A 26983-nucleotide genomic window follows, 5' to 3' on the forward strand; every position below is an offset into this window, starting at 1 on the left:
AGCTACAAGTAAAAGAATGAAATGAGAACACTTCCTAACACCATACCATACACAAAGATGAACTCAAAATGGACTAAAGACCTAAATGTAAGACCAGAAACTACAACACTCTTAGAGGAAAACATAGGCAGAACACTCTATGACATAAATCAAAGCAAGATCCTCTATGACCCACCTCCTCGAGTAATGCAAATAAAAACAAAAGTAAACAAGTGGGACCTGATTAAACTTAAAAAGCTTTTTCACAGCAAAGGAAACTATAAGCAAGGTGAAAAGACAACTCTTAGAATGGGAGAAAATAATAGCAGATGAAACAACTGATAAAGGATTAATTTCCAAAATACACAAGCAGCTCATACAACTCAATGCCAGAAAAACAAACAATCCAATCAAAAAATTGGAAAAAGACCTAAACAGACATTTCTCCAAAGAAGACATACAGAAGGCTAACAGACGCATGAAAAGATAATCAACATCACTCATTAGAGAAATGCAAATCAAAACCACAATGAGATCACCTCACACGGGTCAGAATGGCCATCATCAAAAAGTCTACAAGCAATAAATGCTGGAGAGGATGTGGAGAAAAGGGAATGCTCTTGCACTGTTGGTGGGAATGTAAATTGATACAGCCACTATGGAAGACGGTATGGAGATTTCTTAAAAAACTAGGAATAAAACCACCATATGACCCAGCAATCCCACTCCTAGGCATATACCCTGAGGAAACCAAACCTGAAAAAGACACATGTATCCTACTGATCACTGCGGCACTATTTACAATAGCCAGAACATGGAAGCAACCTAGATGTCCATTGACAGATGAATGGATAAAGAAGTTGTGGTACATATACACAATGGAATATTATTTGGCCATAAAAAGGAACGCATTTGAGTCAGTTCTGATGAGGTGAATGAACCTAGAACCTATTATACAGAGTGAAGTGAGTCAGAAAAAGAAAGATAAATATTGTATTCTAACGCACATATACAGAATCTAGAAAAATGAAGAATTTATTTACAAGGTGGCAATGGAGAAACCGACATAGAGAAAAGACTTATGGACGTGGGGAGAGAGGAGGAAAGGGTGAGATGTATGGAAAGAGTAATATGAAACTTACATTACCATATGTAAAATAGATAGCCAATGGGAATTTGCGGTATGGCTCAGGAAACTCAAACAGGGGCTCTGTATCAACCCAGAGGGGTGGGATGGGGAGGGAGATGGGAGGCAGGTTCAAAAGGAAGGGGATATATGTATACCTATGGCTGATTCATGTTGAGGTTTGTCAGAAGACAACAAAACTCTGCAAAACAATTATCCTTCAATAAAATATAAATTAAAAAGAAAAAAAAACACCTTAAAAATGGATAAGATACAAAAAAGTAATTCATATAAGCAACATTCACAGAAAAGGTAAGAATGGCCAATAAACATATCAAAAGAGGCTAAAACATTAATAGTAATTAATGTTAATTAAAATAGGGTAACATTTTCCTATCAACTGGCAAAAATGAAAAAGATCAAGAACATCAAATGTTGATAAGGGTATGGAAAAATAAAAGTATTTACATATTTCTAGAAGGACTACAAATTGGTACAATGAAAGGCAATTTGACAATACCTATAAAATTTTAAACACACACACCTGCTCTAATACCCAATAATCCCATTTTTAAAATCTGTCTTATGAAAAAATTAGTATGAGTGTATAAAAATAAATTTGTAAGGATGTTTGTTATAGCACCAGCATAGGAGAATGAATAAGTAAATTTTGGTGTATATATATACATACAATGAAAATATCAAGCACTCTTTTAAAAATGCTAAATATCCTTTTTACTAATTTTGAAACATGTCCAAGATATATCAATAAGCAGTGACAATAAACTGAGAAAAATACACACAGAATTTAATTTTTATTTAAAAAAAAAAAAAAACCTCTGCACATATGCTTGTATATAGCACAGAAAAATCACCTGCAAGTATATACAGCAAACTCTTAACAATGGTAACCTCCAGAGGGGAAGAGAGTTTTGATTTGGAGATGAAGAACAGGACTCCTTATCATTAATACTCTGCATTGTTCGAGTTCATTTTAATGGACATATATTATTTTTTATTTTTAAAACAGGGACAGTGTGGGGAGGGAGGAGGGAGGAGGGTTCAGGATGGGGAACACATGTATACCTGTGGTGGATTCATTTTGATATTTGGCAAAACTAATACAATTTTGTAAAGTTTAAAAAAAAAATAACAACAACAAAAAAAAACAGGGACATATTTAAATATATTGAGTTATTCATTTAGCTGATTTACCCTATTTGGGATTACTTTATATTTAATATTTTATGATGAATTATTTTATGGTCAGAATCAGACAATTCTCTTAGAATATCGGAAAACAAACAAAAGATACCTAGAAAGAGCAGATCCTCCACCAGTCTGCATCAGTTCATTTTAACTAAGGGATAAATTAAAACTAAATATAATGTCTGAGATTAGTACCTGACACGAAGCACTTTAAACAACAAAGTCAGTGAAGTTAAACAAAGATGAGAACCTACCTGGACGATATCCAAAACCATGCCAGCTGAGACTGTTCCAAAGCCAGCTAACAAAAACGGCACAAGTATTTGCAGTGCCATGACACCACTGGATTCCTTTGGTAACTTCTGGCCTGTCTCTACAATGACATCTTCATCAGCATCACTAGACGCATCATCATCTTGTAACATGGCTGTAGTTTCTGAAGCCTCCCTTCCATCACAGTAATTGTAGTTGGCATAGTCATCATACTTTTGGCTACAGCTTGATGGCGCGTGCCCACTGTTGCCATGAAAAGACTGCTCCGAGAAATTGTGATATTCCATGTGCTGTTCGGATCTATTACTGAAAGTCTGTGCTGCAGGTGATAACCCATCTTGCCAAATGCTATTTCCTTTTTTGTGCCTGTCTTCCTGGTTTTTCTGGTATATTACTGGAACCATACTCAGCAGTAAGTTTAAAAACTTATCAGACTGAATTGTATTTAAACTTAAAGTCCAGTCCACAAAACCTCCTCCACTGCTTCGACCACCACTTGATTTATTAATAATAGATCTTCCTTTACTATTAGTCATATTGTCATTGCAAAAGACCCTGTTTGCCTTAGATCTCAAGCTTCGTGAACCAGAGCAGATGAATCAGAACCACACAAATGCTGGTGTAAATTAAGATGTTGACTTCATTGTGCAGAAAACAGCACTTCCACTAATAGAAGATGTTTAGAAGCTCCACACAGGGACTGGATCTGGAAAAATAAAATAATTTTTAAAAGTCAGAATAACTCTCTTAATACCTCATAGTTACAGATATAAAAAACACATGTTCTTAAATGAACCCTGAGGTACTGACATTATATTCTGTGGGCTTAACACATAACTGGTTTATGCCATGCAACCGCTTTGGATGCAGAAATGTAGCATACAGCTTTTTTTGGTGGCCTATTTTGGTTAAAAGTATTTATTTTTGCATACTTTATGTAATTAATACCCATATAATGCCTTCAAAGTGAAAGTTGTTCAGTCATGTCTGACTCTTTGTGACTCCATGATTGGAATTCTCCAGGCCAGAATACTGGAGTGAGTACCCTTTTCCATTCTCCAGGAGATGTCCCCAACCCAGGGATCAAACCCAGGTCTCCCACATTGCAGGAGGATTCTTTACCAGCTGAGCCACAAGGGAAGCCCAAGAATAGGAAGGGGTAGCCTATCCCTTCTCCAGTGAATCTTCCCAACCCAGGAATCGATCTAAGGTCTCCTGCATTGCAGGCAGATTCTTTACCAACTGAACTATCAGGGAAGCCCTTCAAATGTCTTCAATGTCTCTGCAATTCTACAAAAGAAAAATTTATTAAAGTAATGGCTTCCATTACTTATACTGATGTCTCAGAATTAAATTGCTACCACCCTTTACATATATCAGCACAACAAGGTAAAGTTAATGACATTATATTTTAAATATATTAAATAATATCTATTACTTTATCTCCAACTTAATACAGTATACATCTTGCTATTAAAATATGAAGAAACAATGATAATGTTTGCCATGAAATTACTTGATAAATATCCTAAATAGTGTACATGGTATTTATTTCACATGTAAAAGTATGTTGATGTTATATCTGTAGTTCCAACAATAAAAAATCATTATAGTTGATTTAGGGATATAATAATGTTACCTAAGAAACAACAAATGAAAAGGGATTACAAAATCACTTAATCCTATTTTGCAAGTCAACCAAAAGAAAGCTTTTAATGCCCTTCTCAAAGTTAGCTCTGACCTTCAACCTCAGAGTAGGCTCCTGATTGGCTAGTCAGTGATGAGATTCTCTCTCTGCAGATGTTAAACTAGAGACACATAATGTAAGCTTTCAATCCTAAAGGAAATCAGTCCTGAATATTCATTGGAAGGACTGATGCTGAAGCTGAAACTTCAATACTTTGGCCACCTGATGCAAAAATCTGACTCATTGGAAAAGACCCTGATGCTGATAAAGACTGAAGGTGGGAGGAGAAGGGGATTATAGAGGATGAGATGGTTGGATGGCATCAGCGACTTGATGGACATGAGTTTGAGCAAGCTCCGGGAGCTGGTGATGGACAGTGAAGCCTGGCGTGCTGCAGTCCATGGGGTCATGACTCATGGGGTCAAGAGTCGGATGCTGTTGGACAACTGAACTAAAGTATAAGCTAGTTTGAGAGTGACAGACACTGAAGTTGTGAGGTCATATATCACCTGCCCAGGTAGAGAGTCTCTTTGGACAGCTGCCACCAAGGTACAGAGGTTTTCAAAGTTATTAGAGTGGGCCTAAGGCTGCAGGTGTTTCTCAGAACACCCAGCCCTATCTTACACTTCCAAGAGCATTCAAGATCAACTAATTAGCCCTGATTTCATAAGGGACAGATAGCCCCACTGCCTAACTGGAGACTGTTCACCAACCAAACTAGACTAAGAACTGTTGCTGCTATACTGCTGCTTTTAATGAAAACTATTCTATTCTTCAATATTTGTTTTCAACTTCTTAGAATGGCAATCTCCTCTCCTTGGATAGGAAGATCAATGGCAAGAAATGGCAAAGGGAAAAAAGAGAAGGGGCTATGTCAGGGGAAAGTGGATACTAGGGCCTGGGTTCATCTACTTCATCATTCACTCACTTGCTTTCTCTTGTGATTACAGACGGGTCTGGCAATTCCTGCGAGGGAAAAGTCTCAACATGTAGATTCTAGGACTCTAGACCTACTGGCTGAGAATATGTTTGAGGCATAGAAATCTTTTTTTTTTTTTTTTACACTCCCCAAGTGATTACAGTACAGACATTCTGTGGACTTGCAGAGAACCCAATGAGATGAAGTACTAGTTGCCATTTTTGCCACTGGCAGGTGGATCAGTATACAAACTCAGTGTTTAAAGAAAATCAAATGAACAGAAACAATGTCCAGAATGAAGCAAAGAAGAAAGCAAGCAATCCAGAGAGGAGAACAGAATGGCTCCTTGAGGCCCTTCCATGTAAGAAGAGGCTCAGCTGTATGTCTGAAACTTAGGAGACTGCCAGCAGCCTTACATGAGTCAGACTGAGTGGGCTTCTGTTCCTTAAATCAATTTGCCTCCTTTTAAACAGTGAGCACTTCACTGCCCCAAAGAGATCTCTAATCAAACAAAAAACAGAACAAACTTTTAAGACAGTATATTCCACTAAAGGGCCAGTGATGGACATAGGCAATTTCTTCTTCCTCTTGAAGCAGAATTATAAAGTAATCAAACTAGAAATGAAGAGAAATGTAGATGACAGTATGTATATTACCATTCAGTCAGCATTCACCTCAAAATGCATGGTCAGGAAACTTGACCAACTAACCCTAAATAGAAAAATGGAGGTAAGAAAAAAGGGGGAGGGAGGAATTTTCCAGAAAGTTATCTCTCTTAGAATACCTGCAGGGCATGGCTAAGCATAGAGTCTACACTGAGTTGGCCAGCAGGATCCAGATGCATCCAGCTCACACACTTTTGCCCCTGGTATTCTTTCTCCAGGGAAGCTATGAAGAAAGTGAGATGGCGACACAGATATTCAACCGGGCCCAGTGGGCACAGACCAGGCAGAACTTAGGGGTAAATTTAAAGCAATGCCTCCTGGAAAAAGGAAGCCACAGGTGTGGAGTCTCATGCTGGATTTCAACCCCTCTCCCTCTCCTCAGCAAGCATCTCGTGCACTGCAGAAACTGCACAACTTTACACACACACTGGGCAGCTGAGTTAAACAGTAAACCACACTTAAAGGGCACAAAAACCACGTGCTTTTGTTGTTGTTTCCTCGGCATCTTTTCCCAGTTTTTCAGCTTATAGTAGCTCCATTTCCCATGTAAAATCACACTTGCCTCGTCTATGAGGCTCTGTTGTGCCCAGTAATCAAACTTCCCTGACCTCCAGACCACATAATGACAACTGCCTGGGGCAGGCCTGAGTCCTACCCTGGAATTTCACATACCTGTTGCCTTACTATTTCCTGAATGGCTGACAGATGCCAACAAAAGAGGCACTACTCCTTCTTCAGTGATTTTACCTTGTGGTGGAGAGGAAAAACAATCAGGTGAGCCAATAAGTAAAGGAGATAATTTGTGATAAAGGTAATGAAGGAAACAGTTGATAGAGCAGAGAGTCAATGACGTACAGGGCCACTTCAGAGGGGGAGGCCTCTGGAAGAGTGTTTTCTCAGGACCTCCCTGGTGGTCCGGTGGCTAAAACTCTGCACTCTCAATGCAGGGGCCTGGGTTCAATCCCTCGTCAGGGAACTAGATCCCACATGCTGCAACCAAAGATCCCGCATGCCGAAACTAAGACCCAGTGCAGCCAAATGAATAAATTAATTCTTTTAAAAAAGAGTGTTTTCTCACTTCCTTTTTGAATGGGAAAATTCTGAGGTTTGTCACTATATTTTTATCCTCCAAAAACTCCCTCCACCACCACCACCACCATTTACACTTGGAGGAAAGCTCATCCATCCACAGAAAGAGAATCACAGCTAGGAGATGTTGAGAGGGTTCTGATAACACTACATGATTAGGATATCTCATTTATTTAAAGCCCATTCCATCCCGGTTCTCCCCAATTTTATAGGCCACTAAATCTCCATTGCTTAAGCTAGGCTAAGTGGTGCTTGTGTCCTAACATCTGTTTGTAAAACAATGCAATTTGGAAGTACTAAGAATTATCTTGCTACAAGTGTATACCATAGACCACATACCACAATCTTGCACTGAGGAAAATGTGCTCATTTTTATTTATCCTTCATTTTACCCAGCTAACGAGTGATCAGTTAGTCTAATGCTTGCATACTGACAAGGTCTATAAAGATCTATTATCTCCCTTAAAGATTTCTTGAATTTTCTTCCTTTAAAGAACTCACTTAGAAACTCGTTGAATAATGACTACAATCAAATTACTTTGAAGTTGATTTTAAATGGGTAATGTACACATATGGCACTAAATAAAAATCAGTTGGGTTGCTCTATATTGCTCTTCATCCATAAATGAGTAAAAATTACTAAAAAGTTTAAAAATAAGTAAATAGGATTGGGCAAAATTTCTCTAGTTTTACGTGCTATAAGTGAAAGAATATCAGTGGAGATACTTATGGGTCACAGGTTCAATCACTGGGTTGGAAAGATCCCCTGGAGTAGGAAATGGCAAACCACTCCAGGATTCTTGCCCAGAAAACCCTATGAACAAAGGAGCCTATGGGACTGTAGCCCCCCAGTCCCCCATCACTCTTTGTGATGGAATCTCAAAGAGTCGGACACGACTGAGCAACTGAGCACAGGACACAGCAGCAGCAGCATCACCTGGATGGTTACGAGAAACGCAGGATCTCAGTTCCCAAGCATAACCCAACCTACTGAATCACAACCTTGCTTATAGTATTAATACCATCTCCATGTGCTTTGCTTCCCTGGTAGTTCAGTCGGTAAAGAATCTGACAACAATTTGGAAGACCTGGGTTCAATTCCTGGGTTGGGAAGACCCCTTGGAGAAGGGCATGGCAGCCCACTCACTCCAGTATTCTTGCCTGGAGAATGCCGTGGACAGAGGAGCCTGGCAGGCTACAGTCCACGGGTTCTCAAAGAGTAGGACACGACTGAATGACTAAAATACAAACCATGTGCTGTATGTAAACATGGAAGTTTAAGAAGCACCTCCCTGAACATCCAAGAGAATTTGATTTATACACATTAGACTAAAAATTAGATGTTGTCACACTTTCAGATGTGACCAAAGACCTAAGTACTGGTAACACATACACCACCACTAGTGGGAGTGGAAACTGCACAACCACTTTGGAAAACAACGTGGTCTGATCTACTAAAACTGAAGACATGTACGTGCCACATACCAACAATTCCACACCTAAGTCCATACCCTGAAGCAACTCTTGCTTTGTACACAGAAGACACATAAAAAAATATCCTTAGCAACATTTTCACATTAGCAAAAAAAAGAAAAGAAAAAACTAGAATTAACACAGTAAAAGATAAATCGTGGGATATTCACACAATGGAATCTATGAAGGAGGGGATTATAAGCAAGCACAAATTTCAAGAGAATGCTTACATTTGTGAAAGTAGTACAAAAACCACCCAGGGAGCTCCAAAGGTAGTGGTTATATTTTTAAGGCTGGGTAGTAGATACCTAAATGTTTATTATTGTTCTTTAGTTCAGTTCAGTCACTCAGTTGTATCTGAATCTTTGTGACCCCATGGACTGCAGCACGCCAGGCTTCCCTGTTCATTACCAACTCCCGGAGCTTGCTCAAACTCATGTCCATTGAGTCGCTGATGCTATCCAACCATCTCATCCTCTATCGATCCCTTCTCCTGCCTTCAATCTTTCCCAGCATCAGGGTCTTTTCCAATAAGGCAGTTTTTCGCATCAGGTAGCCAAAGTACTGGAGTTTCAGCTTCAGCATCAGTCCTTCCAATGAATATTCAGGACTGATTTCCTTTAGGATTGACTGGTTTGATCTCCCTGCCGTCCAAGGGACTCTTAAGAGTCTTCTCCAACACCACAGTTCAAAAGCATCAATTCTTCAGCGCTCAGCTTTCTTTATAGTCCAACTCTCACATCCATACCTGACTACTGTATGGATGTAGTACATAGCTACATGCAAAAAACCATAGCTTTGATGAGACAGATCTTTGTTGGCAAGTAATATCTCTACTTTTTAATATGCTGTCTAGGTTGGTCATAGCTTTTCTTCCAAGGAGCAAGCGTTTAATTTCATGGCTACAGTCACCATCTGCAGTGATTTTGAAGCCACATAAAATAAAGTCTCTCACTGTTTCCACTGTTCCCCCATCTATTTGCCATGAAGTGATGGGACTGGATGCCATGATCTTAGTTTTCTGAATGTTGAGTTTTAAGCCAACTTTTTCACTCTCCTCTTTCACTTTCATCAAGAGGTTCTTTAGTTCATCTTCGCTTTCTGCCATAAGGGTAATGTCATCTGCATATCTGAGGTTATTGATATTTCTCCCAGCAATCTTGATTCCAGCTTGTGCTTCACCCAGCCTGGCACTTCTCATGATGTACTCTGCATATAAGTTAAATAAGCAGGGTGACAATATACAGCCTTGAATCCTCCTTTCCCGATTTGGAACCAGTCTGTTGTTCCATGTCCAGTTCTAACTGTTGCTTCTTGACCTGCATAAAGGTTTCTTATCTCTTTAAGAATTTTCCACAGTTTGTTGTGATCCACACAGTCAAAGGCTTTGGCATAGTCAGTAAAGCAGATGTTTTTCTGGAACTCTCTTGCTTTTTCGATGATCCAATAGATGTTGGCAATTTGATCTCTGGTTCCTCTGACTTTTCTAAAACCAGCTTGAACATCAGGAAGTTCACAGTTCACGTACTGTTGAAGTCTGGCTTGGAGAATTTTGACGATTACTTTGCTAATGTGTGAGATGGGTGCAATAGTGCAGTAGTTTGAACATTCTTTGGCATTGCCCTTCTTGGGATTGGAATGAAAACTGATCTTTTCCAGTACTGTGGCCTCTGGTGAGTTTTCCAAATTTGCTGGCATATTGAGTACAGCACTTTCACAGCATCATCTTTTAGGATTTTAAATAGCTCCACTGGAATTCCATCACCTCCACTAGCTTTGTTCGTAGTGTTGCTTCCTAAGGCCCACTTGACTTCACATTCCAGGATGTCTGGCTCTAGGTGGGTGATCACACCATCGTGATTATCTGGATTGTGAAGATCTTTTTTGTATAGTTCTTCTGTGTATTCTTGCCACCTCTTCTTAATATCTTCTGTTTCTGTTAGGTCCATACCATTTCTGTCCTTTACTGTGCCCATCTTTGCATGAAATGTTCCCTTGGTATCTCTAATTTTCTTGAAGCAGTCTCTAGTCTTTCCCATTCTATTGTTTTCCTCTATTTCTTTGCATTGATCACCAAGGAAGGCTTTCTTATCTCTCCTTGCTATTCTTTGGAACTCTGCATTCAAATTTAACATTTTGATTATTTGGCATGTGTGCTTCGGTCTGAATGATTCTGTGACAGATTTTATTACTCCCCATTATTGCTTCAGTCCTGTAAGAGGACTGTCATCTCTGCCTGTTGCCAAATTACCTGCAGGGAGTATGTGAAGATTACACTGCCTCATCTCTACTGACATCAAGTCTGGGCAGACGACTCAGGAAGCAACAACATCTACAAACAGAAGCAGTTCAACTCTGCCATCTTTTCCCTCCGTCATGGGAACGACATGTCCAAGGTTCAGACTGGGTCCTGGGACAAAGATAACACCCAGAGCTGCAGGTACTGAAGCTCATCTGCAGCAACCTACGGGCAACATGTAGGAGGAGAGAAAGAAAGCTTTGCTGCTGAAAGCCACCGAGGGTTCAGGATTGTTTACTACCACAGCAAGATTTAATGAAAACTAAACTCAAAAGCAGGCATCTTAAAAAAGAATCTGACCCAAATATTCCCATCTATTTTAGTTTAATAGAGTCTCTCTGATATACTGAGCATGTAAGGATTCCATCTATGGTTAAAGAGCTTTAAAAGAGTGTTTTCCAAATATTTAGATCTCGTTAACCACATTTCCCCTCAAATTTTATCAAGTTAACAATGATTTTTCCTTTAAAATATAAGTGCACATTTTAACACCAAACAAGTAGAAAGGACAGACTCTTAGACTAAAAGCCTTTCCATCGAATACATTTAGATTTATTAAGAACTCACTCCTTGCTTTCTGTGGAAGCTCTGTCATGGGCCAACATTAATCAGAGAGTTGTGTTAGGGAACCACTGACTTAAAGGAAAACAAACTAATATCAGACAGTCCTGACTAATTCAACTGCAGTTACAAAAATAATAATAATGTTAAAATCGCTTGTTTTTAAAAGTTAAGAAAAAGAATTGTATGTGTGCTGATTTACTAAATCAGTATCTTGGAGAAAATCTGCCCATTGTGCTGTAGGAGGCAATCTGTTCCTTTGTAAAGGTTAAATAATACACTTGAAAAATTCATCAGAGCAGCTGAGTTAGCAGACTTATGTCACGCCTCATTACTAAGAAAGGCAATAAATGTAAGTTTAATACTTTATCTTCCCATTAGAACAAAAAGATGAAAGGAGACAAAAATCTCAAAACTTGTCACAGCACTGTCACACACATATACTCACACCAAATGACCTAGAAGTCAAGGCAGATTATGGTTATTATGTATTCTTAGTTTTGCCACTCTCCAAGTGTGCATTCTGCTTTTCACTTCCTCTGAATATATGTATTCTGCATCTCTGTTTGTTAGAAGATGCAGATAGTCACCAAACAGGATGTATTATGTGGTCAGTTAAGTTAGATTTCAGAGACGTCATGCCAGACAAAATGAGACCTTAGCTGATGTTGTACAAATTATTTTCTTATTTAAAAAAAATTTTTGGCACACTTTTTTCAACGATACCCAGTAAGTACTGACTTGTTTCACTGGATAGCACGTTCACAAAGAAGGATTATATCTATTTATAATAATTTGCTTTTTTGTAGCACCCAAACAGCAGGCTGCCTTCATGGCTGATCCGTTTTCTTTCACTATTTCCATTTAAAGAATAAAACCTATGTAAACATAAATCCTCATTGATTTCAATGATTACTATTTCCATTTAAGCAAAAACTATTTTTAAAACTCTCAATAGTCTTTTTGATACCCAGTTTGGTCACCTGAATTCCTTAGCTTCTCCATTTCTTATCCCCAAACTCCATTTTCCTGAAGAATTGACCATCAAATCACTTTTCTCAACACGTATCCCAGACAGCTCTTAAACAATCCCCTCTTTGGTTTTCTCATGTTCACTCTGATGCCAGCTTTCTGCTGTCCTACCATAAGCTCACTGTCAAACCCTTCTTCCTGGAGAACACATCAGAACCCACAAGGTCACCCTAGTCCCAAGCATGGCTATCACAGCCTTGACTACTAAATCATACTGAAGAGCTCTATTCCTCATTTGAGCTAGTCCAACAGCTACTACTAAAATCAAATCTCATTAAAAAAAAATTTTTTTTTTTTTGGCAGTGCTATCAGCATGCAGGATCTTGTTTCTGTACTAGGGATCGAATCCAGGCCCCCTGCATTAGGGGTGTGGAGTTTTAACCACTGGACTGCCAGGAAAGGCCCATCATTTCTCATTTTAAACCCTTTGATTTCACTATTCTCATCCACAGGGGTCCTAATTGTTTCAAACTAATTTTTTCTACTCAATTTCCTAAATCAGCTAAATTATTATCTCTTATTCTTCTTTAAGCTTTCTCTATTCAACCAAATTTCTTTTATTCAGTTGTCCCTATACTTTCTACTAACTGTTTCTAATGTTCTGGAACTTTGGCCTCATTCAAAAGGTCACCATAAAAATTGACCACCTCAGAGAAATCTACCTAAATTAATGCCAGAGTTCAGGGTACAGACAGAAAAAAAAAAAAAAAAACACAGTCAAAATTAAATGTCCAAAACAGTGAGCAATCTTCCTATCATGTACAGTTTTAAAAGAATTTTTTAAAAATAAAAGGTATCCATTTGGTTTCCCATTGCCAATTCCTACAGGGCAAAGAGAACATCTTCTTTTTCTGATGATACTTGCTATATCACTTGACCCTCAAAAGTTAAAAATAAATATGGCAATGAAAAAGAAATCTCCAGAACTCCAAATGTACCAATATTACTGCTGCTTGGCAGAGGTATATATAATTCATAGTATCCAGTTGGTTTTTCCAGTAGTCACGTATGGATGTGAGAGTTGGATAATAAAAGAAGGCTGAGCACCAAAGAATCAATGCTTTCAAATTGTGGTGTTGGAGAAAATTACTGAGATTCCCTTAGACAGCAAGGAGATCAAACCAGTCAGTCCTAAAGGAAATCAACCCTGAATATTCACTGGAAGGACTGATGCTGAAGCTGAAGCTTCAATACTTTGTCCACCTGATACAAAGAACTGACTCACTGGAAAAGACCCAGATGCTGGGAAAGACTGAAGGCAAGAGGAGAAGGGGATGACAGAAGATGAAATGTTTAGATGGCATCACTGACTCAGTGGACCGAGTTTGAGCAAACTCTGGGAGACAGTGAAGGACACTGAAGCCTGGCATGCTCCAGTCTATGGGGCTGCAAAATGTCAGGCACAACCTATGGAGGGAACCACACGACTAGGAAAAAAACAAATGTATGGATCTGTATTTTGCCCATTTTCTGCAGTTTACCAAGGAAAAGGAACAACCCCAAGGCAACGATTCTAAACAACAAAGGTGCATCTAGTCAGTAACTATCCCATAAACTCCATGTGGTGTAAGTCTCGAACTGGTCCAAACAATAGCAATCCACACTATCTTATCTCACGATTTCTATCAATGTTCAGGGCATTTAAAGTACTTGGAAATTGAAATATAAAGCACGCTACCTCACAAATACTGTCCTCCCTGATGAAAAGGCTCACCTCTAAAGTAGGATGAAGTATCTCTCCCCAACTCCTTTTTTGTTTTGGCTCAAATGCACAGTTAGCTCCTGAAAAAAAAAAAAAAAAGAGTTTTTTAATTTAAACTGGAAACTGTCTACTAAAAGTGAATTCAAGCATTCACACAGGTTTCATTTATGTAATAGGTAGTGATGTCAAACTTTATTGATCTGGCGGTCCTGAGAGTCTCTAACAAACACAAAAGCTTGAGAAATCATGGGAATGATTCAGCTCCTGCTATCCAAAAGCTAGCTGATTCCATAAAACAATCAGTCATTCTAAGGCTACCCACAGATAGAAAAAAGTAACAAAGTTTCTACAGGCCTAAAAGACAGCTAAACATTTGTAAAGAATTTGAGTCCAGAGAAACAACCAGTGGGTATAATAAATCCTCTGTATAATAAATGCTCAATACACTTCAAATAATTTTTCAAAGAAAACCAGACCCAGACAAGTGATTTTGTTTTCAGAATCACAACCCTCAATCCCACTTTAAAAAAAAAAAAAAGTCACTTTTAAAAGAATGCTTTATTTGGAAGAAGGATACATCAAAGACAAGCCAATGAATCAACTAAAACAAAATCCACAGTGGAACCATTTCTGCTTATTGAGAAAATGTTGACAGAATAAATAGAGTGTGCATCCAAAGAACAAAGTGTATTGCATAAACAAAAGTCTATTCAATCAACTGCCAACAGTTAGATTATATTTAGCCCTACCAAACCAACTGAAAAGTGAAAAACAAATCATTTTACTAGATATTCTGGTTAGATTAATAACAATACATAAATATTTTTATAATACGGTAACTGCGGCTGTGAAATTAAAAGACACTTGCTCTTTAGAAGAAAATCTATGACAAACCTAGACAGTGTTTTACAAAGCAGAAACATCACTTTACTAACAAACATCCATATAGTCAAAGCTATGGTTTTTCCATTAGTCATGTATCGACTTGAGAGCTGGACCATAAACAAGGCTGAGCGCCAAAGAATTGATGCTTCCGAATTGTGGTGCTGGAAAAGACTCTTGAGAGTCCCTTGGACAGCAAGGAGATCAAACCAGTCAATCCTAAAGGAAATCAACCCTGAATATTCATTGGAAGAACTGATGCTGAAGCTGAAGCTCTAATCTGAAGCCAACTCAATGGAAAAGACCCTGATCCTGGGAAAGATTGAGGGGAGGACAAGAAGGAGGCAGCAGAGGATGAGATGGTTGGATGGCATCACTGACTCAATGGACAAGAGTTTGAGCAAACTCTGAGAGATAGTGAAGGACAGGGAAGCCTGGCATGCTGTAGTCCAGGGGGGGTCTCAAGAGTCAGACTTAACAACAATACAGGTAGTAGGCAATAATCAGAAATATCAGGACTACTGTTTGAAATAATTCAGTTAATGGTCAAATAACAAAGAAGTTAAAGCACAGAAATCTGTTTTGAAGTACAGAAACTGCTTTTAAGCAACAAAAAAAGTATATTTCTCCCACTTTAAAACATTTCTTACATGTATCTTATTTTAAAAAAAACTACCAATTAATGATGCTCTTGCAATTAACTTGCAATTGACATTCATTAATTTCCTGCACACTATTGCTAAGAACAGGCTTCGAAGGTAGCTCAGTGGTAAAGAATCCACCTGCCAAAGCAGGCAATGCAGGTTCAGTCCCTGGGTAGGAAGATCAACTACAGTAAGAAATGACAACTCGTTCCAGTATTCTTGCTTGGAATATTCCATGGACAGAGGAGCTTGGTAGGCTACAGTTCATGGGGTCGCAGAGTTGGACATGACTGAGTAACTGAGCACACATTGCTAAGAGCGTCACCTTATCAATCATCCCTAGAGAAAATCATATAAAACTTTACTTAAAAATTATACTACAGAAAGCCTTGCTACTGAAAACTGGAATTTTTCTTTTTCTTTAATAAAGATTGAGCCACCCTTTAGACTTCGCTGGTGGTCCAGTGGTTAGGACTCCCAGCTCCCACTCCAGGGCACCCAGGTTCAATCCTTGGTCTCCTGGTTGAAGAACTGGGATCCCACAAGCCACATGGCCAAAAAACAAAACAAAACAAAGACTGAGCCACCCTTTTACTTTACTTCAGCAACAGGAAACTTAATAGCCACATCTGAAACTCGAATTTATGATCAATTTATTCACCTTAATACTTTGGCCACCTCATGCGAAGAGTCGACTCACTGGAAAAGACCCTGATGCTGGGAGGGATTGGGGGCAGGGGGAGAAGGGGACGACAGAGGATGAGATGGCTGGACGGCATCACCGACTCAATGGACATGAGTTTGAGTGAACTCCGGGAGTTGGTGATGGACAGGGAGGCCTGGTGTGCTGCGATTCATGGGGTCGCAAAGAGTTGGACACGACTGAGCGACTGAACTGAACTGAACTGAATGTTACATTCTTAGTTTTATTTTCTCTTGTACTGGCTTCATCACTTTTTTTAAAAAACAGTACTTCTTGTAGTTGTTTTTATAAAGTGACTCAACACCTTTGTGTAAAAGGTAGTGTACATGAGAATAAAACATAAATAACACATTTCCTTACTGGTTTTCTCTGGCATTTATAAATCTGAAATACTTCAATATAGATACTAGGTAACATAATAGGATAAGATGAACTCCAGCATTTCAAATGAGGAGAAATTATTATTCAGAACTCTCTAGAGTATACTTCCATATTTTAGTCTTAATACATCCTTATACTCTTAAAAGAATTCAGTTTGAAAAATCTGAACACACTTCTTCAGACAACTTAAAAGATATACTTTATTCTTTGCATAATTAAACTGAAAGCTGAATATAAAATCTTCCAGAATTGTAAAGTACAGAAAAGATAATCATGTGTCAAAGCAAAAATCTTCTAAGAAAAGGCAAAGGGAAACATGATATGCCATGGGTAAGGTTAACATTTTTCTTTCTTTGAAGACCAAGAGTGCCCCATCATTTTCACGGTGATTCCATTCCCAGTATTTACTCAGAGCACTTCTGGTCCTCCAGGGACCCTGGTTCCTCCCCCCGTCACAGAGGTGAAGTGGCACACTACATCCAGATGAGCAGGCCACAGTACATTACTCTACCTTCCACCAGGTGATGGAACAGGACAGCCCCCACATCGAGCCGGGTCCTCCTCAGGTGGGGGTCTAGCATCACCTTCCCTCCCTGGGACACCTTCACCATGGCATCATCCAGGGAGATGAGCCAATCTTCCATGTTCCCAAACCGGACTTTTGCTCAATATTGCTCCCTGGTACACGGTGCTGTGAAGTCCACTCAAGCACACAAACTCACGGCAAGAGACTCTTTGCAGAAACGGTGAACCACAGGTACATGGTGTTACATTAGCCAACTATTTTGGCATCAACCTCAAAGAATGATCTAACTCTTTCAGTATCTTTACTCTCTGAAACCATGTCTCTACCCTTTGGTCAGGGCTGCATACTTTCTTGTTCAAATATCACTTTAAAAAAAAAAAAAAAAAAGGAGCCCAAAGGCTTTAAGTCCAACTTGGAGTTCAAACTAAAACTATCCTCAGGTAGTTAAAATAACCTGACTACCTTTCTTTCTCAGCTTATTTGAAATGGTGTTTCTGATGTCCACTGGCACAGAGTTCTCTTTCACTACTCTGTTTTTCACAGAATACGTGTTAAATTCCAAAAAAAAAAAGGGGGGGGGGGTAGGGGAGAAGCCCAAAGGACAAACAAGAATTGTTTATTTTAGAAACCCACCATCCAGAGATAATCACTGATGATATAATAGTATATATGATAAATTTGCTGTATTTTTCTATATATACATATATGTTTAAATCAAAAATACATTCATATTATACACACTGTTGGCATCCTGCTTTTGCATTTTGTAAAATATCAAAAGACTTTCTTATCAGTATTCTACAAAGTTATTTTTAACAGCTACTTATATTTTCCTCACCTATATGCAGGTCAGGAGGCAAGTTAGAAATGGACATGGAACAACAGACTGGTTCCAAACAGGAAAAGGAGTACGTCAAGGCTGTATACTGTCACCCTGCTTATTTAACTTATATGCAGAGTACATCATGATAAACGCTGGGCTGGAAGAAGCTCAAGCTGGAATCAAGACTGCCAGGAGAAATATCAATAACCTCAGATATGCAGATGACACCACCCTTATGGCACAAAGTGAAGAGGAATTAAAAAGCCTCTTGATGAAAGTGAAAGAGGAGAGTGAAAAAGTTGGCTTAAAGCTCAACATTCAGAAAATGAAGATCATGGCATCTGGTCCCATCACTTCATGGGAAATAAATGGGAAAACAGTGGAAACAGTGTCAGACTTTATTTTTCTGGGCTCCAAAATCACTGCAGATGGTGACTGCAGCCATGAAATTAAAAGACGTTTACTCCTTGAAAGGAAAGTTATGATCAACCTAGATAGCATATTGAAAAGCAGACATTACTTTGCCAACAAAGGTCCGTCTAGTCAAGGCTATGGTTTTTCCAGTGGTCATGTATGGATGCGAGAGTTGGACTGTGAAGAAAGCTGAGCGCTGAAGAATTGATGCTTTTGAACTGTGGTGTTGGAGAAGACTCTTGAGAGTCCCTTGGACTGCAAGGAGATCCAACCAGTCCATTCTAAAGGAGATCAGCCCTGGGTGTTCTTTGGAAGGAATGATGCTAAAGCTGAAACTTCAGTACTTTGGCCACCTCATGTGAACAGTTGACTCACTGGAAAAGACTCTGATGCTGGGAGGGATTGGGGGCAGGAGGAGAAGGGGACAACAGAGGATGAGATGTCTAGATGGCATCACCGACTCGATGGACATGCTGCTGCTGCTGCTGCGTCACTTCAGTTGTCTCCGACTCTGTGTGACCCCATAGATGGCAACCCAGCAGTCTCCCCCATCCCTGGGATTCTCCAGGCAAGAACACTGGAGTGGGTTGCCATTTCCTTCTCCAATGCATGAAAGTGAAAATGGAAAGTGAAGTCGCTCAGTCATGTCTGACCCTCAGTGACCCCATGGACTGCAGCCTTCCAGTCTCCTCCATCCATGGGATTTTCCAGGCAAGAGTACTGGAGTGGGGTGCCATTGCCTTCTACTCCATGGACATGAGTTTGAGTGAACTCCGGAAGTTGGTGATGGACAGGGAGGCCTGGCGTGCTGCGATCCATGGGATCGCAAAGAGTCGGACACGACTGAGCGACTGAACTGAACTGAACTATATTTTCCTCTTTCTAAAACTCTCAGGGGCTCTAAAATTTATTTTTCCTACTTTATCCCCCTCCACGGTTTCCCAACAGGAACACGACTAAAAGGCAATAGTCTTCATTCATTAACACACCCTAAACAACTTCCAGAAAACGAACATTCTGCTGTATTCATAGAAGTGATTTCATTTATATTTTATATTGTTAGATGATCGTGGATACAATACTGGATCTACCCCACCAAGCTCCAAGGCAGGGCCAGGGTGCCACCAAGTCCATGGTGTGTCTCTCCCATGATCCATCACATATAATTCAAAATGGACTTTCCCTCAATAATTCAAAATGATAATAACTCCAAACAAATTAAGAGTCATAACAAGCTGTGACTTTTCCTAGAAAGACCATCTCGTTGTTTCTTTAAAGACTACAAAATAGTAACAGATGGCCAACAGGCAACAACATATTAGAGAGATGCAGATCAAAACCACAATGAAGTATCATTTCAAACTGGTCAGAATGGCCACCATCAAAGAGTCTAAAAATAATAAATGTTGAAGAGGGTGTGCAGAAAAGCGAAGCCTCCTACAGTGTTTTGTTGTTGTTGTTGTTATTGTTTTGTGGGAATGTAAATTGGTGCAGTCACTATGGAAAATACTATGGAGGTTCCTTAAAAAGAACTAAAAATAGAGTTACCATATGATCTAGCAGTCTCACTCCTGGGCATAATATCCAGAAAATATGAAAATTCTAACTCACCTCAGTGTTCATAGCAGTACTATTTACAATAGCCAAGACATGGAAGCAACCTAAATGTTCATGGACAGATTAATGGATATTATTCAATGATGAATGTAATAAAAAGAAAGGATGCCATTTGCAGGAACACGGATGGACCTAGAGATTATACTGAGTGAAGTCAGTCAGAGAAAAACAAACATATGTATGCCTATATGTGGAATCTTAAAAAATAATACAAGTGAATCTATAAACAAAGCAGAAGCAGACTCACAATCATAGAAAACAAGCACATGGTTACCAAAGGGGAAGGGAGGGAGGGGAAGTGATAAATTAGAAGTATGAGGTTAACAGATACAAACCACTATACATAAAACAGATAAGCCACAAGGACCTACTATTTAGCACAGGAAACTATATTCAATATCTTGTAATAACCTATAATGGAAAATAATTGAGATATATATACACATATAAAAAATGACAAAACATGATTTAAATGTTTTTGTGTTTTTGGTGCCCCTCACTAATGCTCAACCATATGCTTGTGTGTGTGCTTAGTCGCTCAGTCGTGTCCAACTCTTTGCGACCCCGTGTACTGCAGCCCGCCAGGCTCCTCTGTCCATGGGGATTCTCCAGGCAAGAATACCAGAGTGGGTTGCCATGTTCTTCTCCAGGGGATCTTCCTGACCCAGGAATCAAACCCAGGTCTCCGGCACTGCAGGCACATTCTTCACCATCTGAGTCACCAGGGAAGCAAGACTGTCTATTAAGCACTGCCCCCAGAGACTGAGGAAAGAATAAGCTTTTTTCCAAGGAACAATATGAGTTTAAACTCAGATGATAAAATCTATGCATAATCAAAATCTCAGACTTGAATACACAGATTTCAGTCTAACACATTTTGAAAGGGACAATATTAACTGCTTGTTCAAAGTTGTATTATTCACGTGGAATCACTGGCAAATGCTTTATGCCATGTTTGAAACTATACAAAGCTTCCTGAGATATTTGGCATGCTTTCATTAGATGAATAAACTGATAACATGATTTGCATTGGGTGGTTTTATGGGGAAATTTCAAGTGACTTATTCAGCAAATCTTCACACTTCAGTTAAGAGAGATGATTTGCTTGCAAAAAATTAAATGTGAAGAAGTGTCAACACACTAAGGATACTGACAGTAGTTAAGAGGTTGGCCTCCGAAGTCAAACTTTGTTGTTGTTGTTTAGTCAGTAAGTGGTGTCTCTTTTTCGACCCCCTGGACTGTAGCCCACTAGGCTTCTCTGTCCATGGGATTTCCCAGGCAAGAATACTGAAGTGGGTTGCCATTTCTTCCTCCAGGGCATCTTCTCAACCCAGGCTGGCACTGAACCCGCATGTCCTGCATTGCAGGAGGATTTTTTACAACTGACCCACCAGGGAAACCCTGGTTTTGGTTAAATTCTGACTTTCACTAGCTATGGGACTTATGCCTCTATTCCTCAGCTTCTTCAAGGTAAAAATATCTCCTCCACACGTTACTGTGAAGATTAAGTACTTTACTACATGTAATATGCATAGAAAAGTGTATTGAGTCTTCAATAAATATTAGCTAGTTATCATCATCATTACTCAGAGTATCATTATTACTCTACACTTTTTATAAAGGGTTCATAACCTAACTTTCTACCTCTTTCTCCCCATAATTAGGAATATACCAGTTATACATTGCTACATTAAACCCCTGCCTTATAATTTTCAGATCAACTGTTTTGTTTCAACTTTCTCTAAAAAGTCAACTGAAGTTTAATATTTACATTTTGTACACTGTCCTCATCCTACTTTTTATTAAACTGCCAGCATGCTATAAAATATTATATAATGACTAGTATATACAGAGACCAGATGGTACATATTATAGATACTGAACAACACAGGTCTTCAGGAAACCACAATCTCCTAAAAGAAAAAAAGAAAATGAAACCTGGAATAGGAAGTAGCTCTAATCCTGTTGTTAAATTTAAATATCACATCTAATGTATGTTTTTACTTCTAAAAAGATATCTAAGTAACATTTTTATAATTTACAAATAAAACAAACAACCTTAAACCATCACTGTAAGGTTCATTCTAGATTAGAGGACTAAGCCTGCTCAACCAGAGCAAGAAATACTCCAAAGAATCCGTCATGAGTTTGCCTGGGGTTATTCTGAAACCCACAATCCAGAAATAACAGACAAGAATTTTCCGACTTTTCTTTTTCCAAGAGTACTAGAATGTCACCATAAAAATTCTTTGTTTGTTACGTAAAAGATAGAGGAAAGCAGCACATAAAGTGAAGCAAGGAGGCCAGGCTTTGGACTCTGGTTGCTGCTGCTGCTGCTGCTAAGTCGCTTCAGTCGTGTCCATCTCTGTGTGACCCCATAGACGGCAGCCTGCCAGGCTCCGCCATCCCTGGGATTCTCCAGGCAAGAACACTGGAGTGGGTTGCCATTTCCTTCTCCAATGCATGAAAGTGAAACGGCAAAGTGAAGTTGCTCAGTCGTGTCTGACTCTTCGCGACCCCATGGACTGCAGCCTACCAGGCTCCTCCATCCATGGGATTTTCTAGGCAAGAGTACTGGAGTGGGATGCCATCACCTTCTCCATTGGACTCTGGTACTACCTGTTAATTTTGCTTTCTTGATCATAGATATGACAGTCTGCTTAAAATCCCAGGAGAATACACTGGCTAACAATGAAAAAGATTTTTCTCCACTAAATGTTGGCCTTATTACCTTCCTATACTATTTATTTATACCTTACCAGGAATATGAATAGCTTATCAAAAAGCCACTCTTGAACTAAAAAAAAAAACCAAAAAGACACTTCTTCAAAGAACTAGTCAGGGACTTCCCTGGCAGTTCAGTGGTTAGAACTTCATGCTTTCAGTGCAAGGGGCGCAGGTTCAATCCCTGGTCTGGGACCTAAGATCCTGAAAGACGTATGGCATGGCCAGAAAAAAAAAAAAAGAACTAGAGTCTAATCCATACGTCCTACAAAATATTTCAAAACTTAAACCCAAAAGAAAGGAGAACACTCACTCATTCTTTAGAACAGGGGTCCCCAACCTCTGGGATCTAATACCTGATAATCTGAGTGTAGCTGATATAGTTAATAATAGAAATAAAGTACACAATAAATGTAATGCACTTGAATCATCCCCAAACCACCCCCACCCCATCCCCGATCTGTGGAAAAACTGTCTTCCACAAAACTGGTCCCTGGTGCCAAAAAGGCTGGGGACCTTCTGCTAAGACAACAAAACCACTGAAAGCAAAAAGAAGAGACTTCGTTGGTATGTACTTGTGTAATCTTTTCTGAAAACCTAGGAGATAGACATGTTCATACACCACAGCTCAGGAAACTGAGTCTCAGAGAGGTTAAGTAATATGCCCAAGTTATAAAGTAAAATAAAGAGTCTGGAAAATCCCAGGGACCGTGGAGCCTGGTGGGCTGCCGTCTATGGGGTCGCACAGAGTCGGACACGACTGAAGCGACTTAGCAGCAGCAGCAGGCTTCCCTGCCGGCTCAGTGCTAAAGACCCTACCTGCCAATGCAGGAGACATGGGTTCAATCCCTGATTCGGGAAGATTCCACATTCTGAGAAGCAATTAAGCCCATGGGCGGCAACTACTGAGCCTGTGCTCTGGAGCCCGCATGAGGCAACTACTGAACCCTGTGCACCGAGAGCCTCTGCTCTGCAACAAGGGAGTATCCTCGGCTCTCTGCAACTAGAGAAAGCCTGCACAGCAATGAAGCCCCAGCACAGCCAAAAATAAACAAATACATAAATATTTTTAAAACAAATAAAGGCACAGGACTCAAATTCACAACTTTCGAACCAGCTAACGATAAAGAAGAAATGACAGGCATCCCCCGTACAGCAGTGGGAGTGGTCAGAGATGAGGAATACAGAACCAAGGCCTGCTAGCGCTTCCTCCCAAGTCCACTCATGCCCAGCACTGGATAGATTAACTGGATTCAAGCTCTCTTTGAACACAATTGATGGCTCAGGAATGGAAACAGCTTCTTCCCATGTCTCACTCCCTAATTCACAAGTAAATTATCTTGTCTTACTCAATAAACAAGCAGTTACTGAAGACCCAGAAATGTAATCATACCATAAATTGACCATTTTTTAAGTGCCACACTCCAGTATTCTTGCCTGGAGAAATCCATGGACAGAGGAACCTGATTAGCTACAGTCCATAGGGTCGCAAAGGGTCAGACACTTAAAAGTGCTATATAAGATAGTGTAAAAGAGGATATTTATATCTTTAATATCTGCCCCTCAAATGCGCTTGGTTTACAGTAATTGCACTTACTTATATGAAGTTCAGTTGCCTTTTACTAGTCTGTGAACTCTTGATACAAAATTCTATATATTCCCCACTTGTTGTTTAGTCGCTAAGTCGTGTCTGACTCTTCTGCAACATCATGGACTGTAGCCCGCCAGGCTCTACTGTCCATGGGATTTTTCAGGCAAGAATACTGGAGTGGGTGGCCATTTCCTCCTCCAAGGTATCTTCCCCAATCAGCCTGTGTTGCCTGCATTGGCAGGCAGATTCTTTACCACTGAGCCACCAGAAAGCCCCATTCAGTATTACGTAGGTGGCGTCCACTAAAAATGTTAAAAGGAGCAAAAGAAACGATGATGAGTTGAACCTTAAATAACAAGTAAGAGTTAGAGAGATGGGAAAAAAGAGGGGAAAGTGCATTCTTACAAGGTGGCTGGTAACCAGGCAGACATCCTGGGGAAATGAACAGGCAGGTCAGAGCAGAAGATCCACATCATCAAGCAGCAAAAACGGTAAAACGAAGACGTGGAATTCCTTTCCGGGGGTTAGGATTTCGTTTTCTGAATTAGGCTGATTTGTTTTTAAACATTTATTTTAATGCAGGAGAATTCTGTGTTTAAATTAAACCTGATGTGAAACCCCACTATATTGATAGAAAACAGGTACTCTGTAGCCCCACTCAGTCCCCACCTTATCTGACTTGAGAAGACTCCAAAGACCCTCCTTGGACCACAATCTGAAAAACCCTGAGTTAGAAAAATGTCTGGAAGCACAGATGCCAAAGGGCTCAGAGCACTGACCTCTGGGTTGGCCTAGGCTGGGGAACATAGTAAGGAGGGACTTGAAGTAATATTTTCACTTTTTAAATCTCACATTTTTTATATTATTTGAACTGTTGTTTATATTGAGCACTTTTTACTTTCTAGACTTTAAAAATAAATAAGACACCATCGCTCTGAAAAAAGCATTTTTTAATGGTTCAATTTCTTCAAGTGGATTGCTACATTTTAATGAATTACTTACTTATAATTGCAGGATACTTTTTAAACTAAATTACATCGCAATGAAAATGAACATCTCTGTGCATAAGACTTTCCCATATTTAGAATGATTTGCTTAGGACAAATTTATACAAGTTAATGGTTTCCATCTAAGTTCTATAATACATGGCTTAAAATAAGACTCTCTAGAACATAAAAAAAATATAAAATTCAGTGAGTATTTTTAAATGCCATTCTACAGTAGCAAGATTTTGATTCCAGCATTCATGATTAAGATACATAAAATCTAATCTATCAAACTAATCAGCAAAGTTTCCACAACTCGAAAAACGTATTAAAGAGAAATCTGAAACAGAACTTGAAAGCGCTCTACCTTTCATGAATTTTTCATAACTTCTCTTGCCACTTATCAAAACCATACACTGAAAGAATCTCTCTTCACAGTTGGGTTTCACAATCTAACTCTGTGAAGTCACAGTCCTGTGACAGTACAATCATTCTCTGGCAACAAACTAACATCATTAAATTCTTATTTGGAAGTTCTATGGAGTATAAGGATGTTCTATTTTTACTTCTAAGATCAAAATCTATTTTGTGTTGCCTCTCCATTAAGCTCCTATGATTGATACATCTTGACCGAATTTACTCTCGTTTCCAGCCATCTTTATAAAACTACCTTTTGGTGAGGGCTCAGAGAATGCCTGTCTCTGTTCAAACAAAATATAAAGGGTTGCTAGATTGCCTCTGCCTGTGAACAATCGGTTAATGCTCTATACTCCTTGGAAGGTGAAACCCCAAAGTCAGGAAGTGTGTTGTTCTTTTTCTTATCTCAATTACTGTTGTAATATAGCATAAGAGTACTTTTTACTAAATTATCTTTTAAATAAGTGAATGGGGTTCCATCACTAAGGTTTCTAACTGGGCAAAAAGAATTTCTAAATACCCCCTTTTCTTTTTTCCAAAAGCAAGGATTGCTAGACATCAAGGTCATTCGTAGTAATATGTAAAAGTTCTAAAAGCAAGGATGGCTAGAAAAATCCAGGTCATTTCTACTACTATGTGACAGTTCTAATTTTAAGTGTATTCAGACTCTATCAGCAAAGATTTGCTTAGTCCCTGCCGGGCACAGGGCGCTATGCTTCTGTGTGAACAAGACAGAAGAAGATCTGCTCTCATGGGCCTCTCTCTCTTGGTGCAAAGATATGTTTGTAAACCACAAATCTTTATGAAATGAGAAGTTCCAATATCAAAAACAGAAATATGCTTTAGAAGAAAGAGACTGGAACCAGATTTTGGAATACCTGTCAAGGCCAAGGAAGGTGGCATTTATGTTTGAATAAAGGAAACCTAGGTATTCAAAGGGATCCTTAGAAAATATTAATCTATGCAGGTGCTAAAACTTTTGGGTGACTTCTCATTTCTTATAATAGAAATCCATAATCTTTAAAAGAAAGTCTTGAAAAGGGTAACTAAATCTTGCATCATCATCCCCACCTACCCAAGATCTTGGGTTGTGGTCACACTGCACTTCTGTTTCCTCTGTTGTAGGGATTTTCAAACTTTTATACACTGTCATTTACTAAAGTATCAATATATGACACATTTATTTTTTATTTTATTTCTTTTTAAAAACATGCAGGTCACAACCACTAAACTGATTTTATAATCTCTTGGTCAGTGCTTA

The 26983-nt window shown here is 39.2% G+C and overlaps 1 protein-coding gene across 13 annotated transcripts in view; it reads right to left on the reverse strand.

The window, feature by feature from the left end:
* Nucleotides 1-26983, reverse strand: part of SLC41A2 (solute carrier family 41 member 2) — a 168917-nt gene that overhangs the window by 112491 nt on the left and 29443 nt on the right. For 6 of the 13 annotated variants that reach the window (XM_059886472.1, XM_059886473.1, XM_024991803.2 and 3 more), the window contains exons 2-3: nucleotides 14027-14094; nucleotides 2569-3293 (exon numbers count right to left, since the gene is read on the reverse strand). In XM_059886472.1, coding sequence (XP_059742455.1) covers nucleotides 2569-3123 — 555 coding nt within the window. In that variant the 5' untranslated portion in view covers nucleotides 3124-3293; nucleotides 14027-14094. Of the gene's footprint in view, nucleotides 1-2568; nucleotides 3294-6530; nucleotides 6606-10671; nucleotides 10885-13990; nucleotides 14095-25672; nucleotides 25771-26983 lie in introns of those variants that run through there. The other 7 variants (XM_024991808.2, XM_024991804.2, XM_059886475.1 and 4 more) reach the window with 6 other exon arrangements.

Source organism: Bos taurus, chromosome 5 (assembly GCF_002263795.3).
Source record: "Bos taurus isolate L1 Dominette 01449 registration number 42190680 breed Hereford chromosome 5, ARS-UCD2.0, whole genome shotgun sequence".
In the NCBI taxonomy this organism is placed as follows: Eukaryota; Metazoa; Chordata; class Mammalia; order Artiodactyla; family Bovidae; genus Bos; species Bos taurus.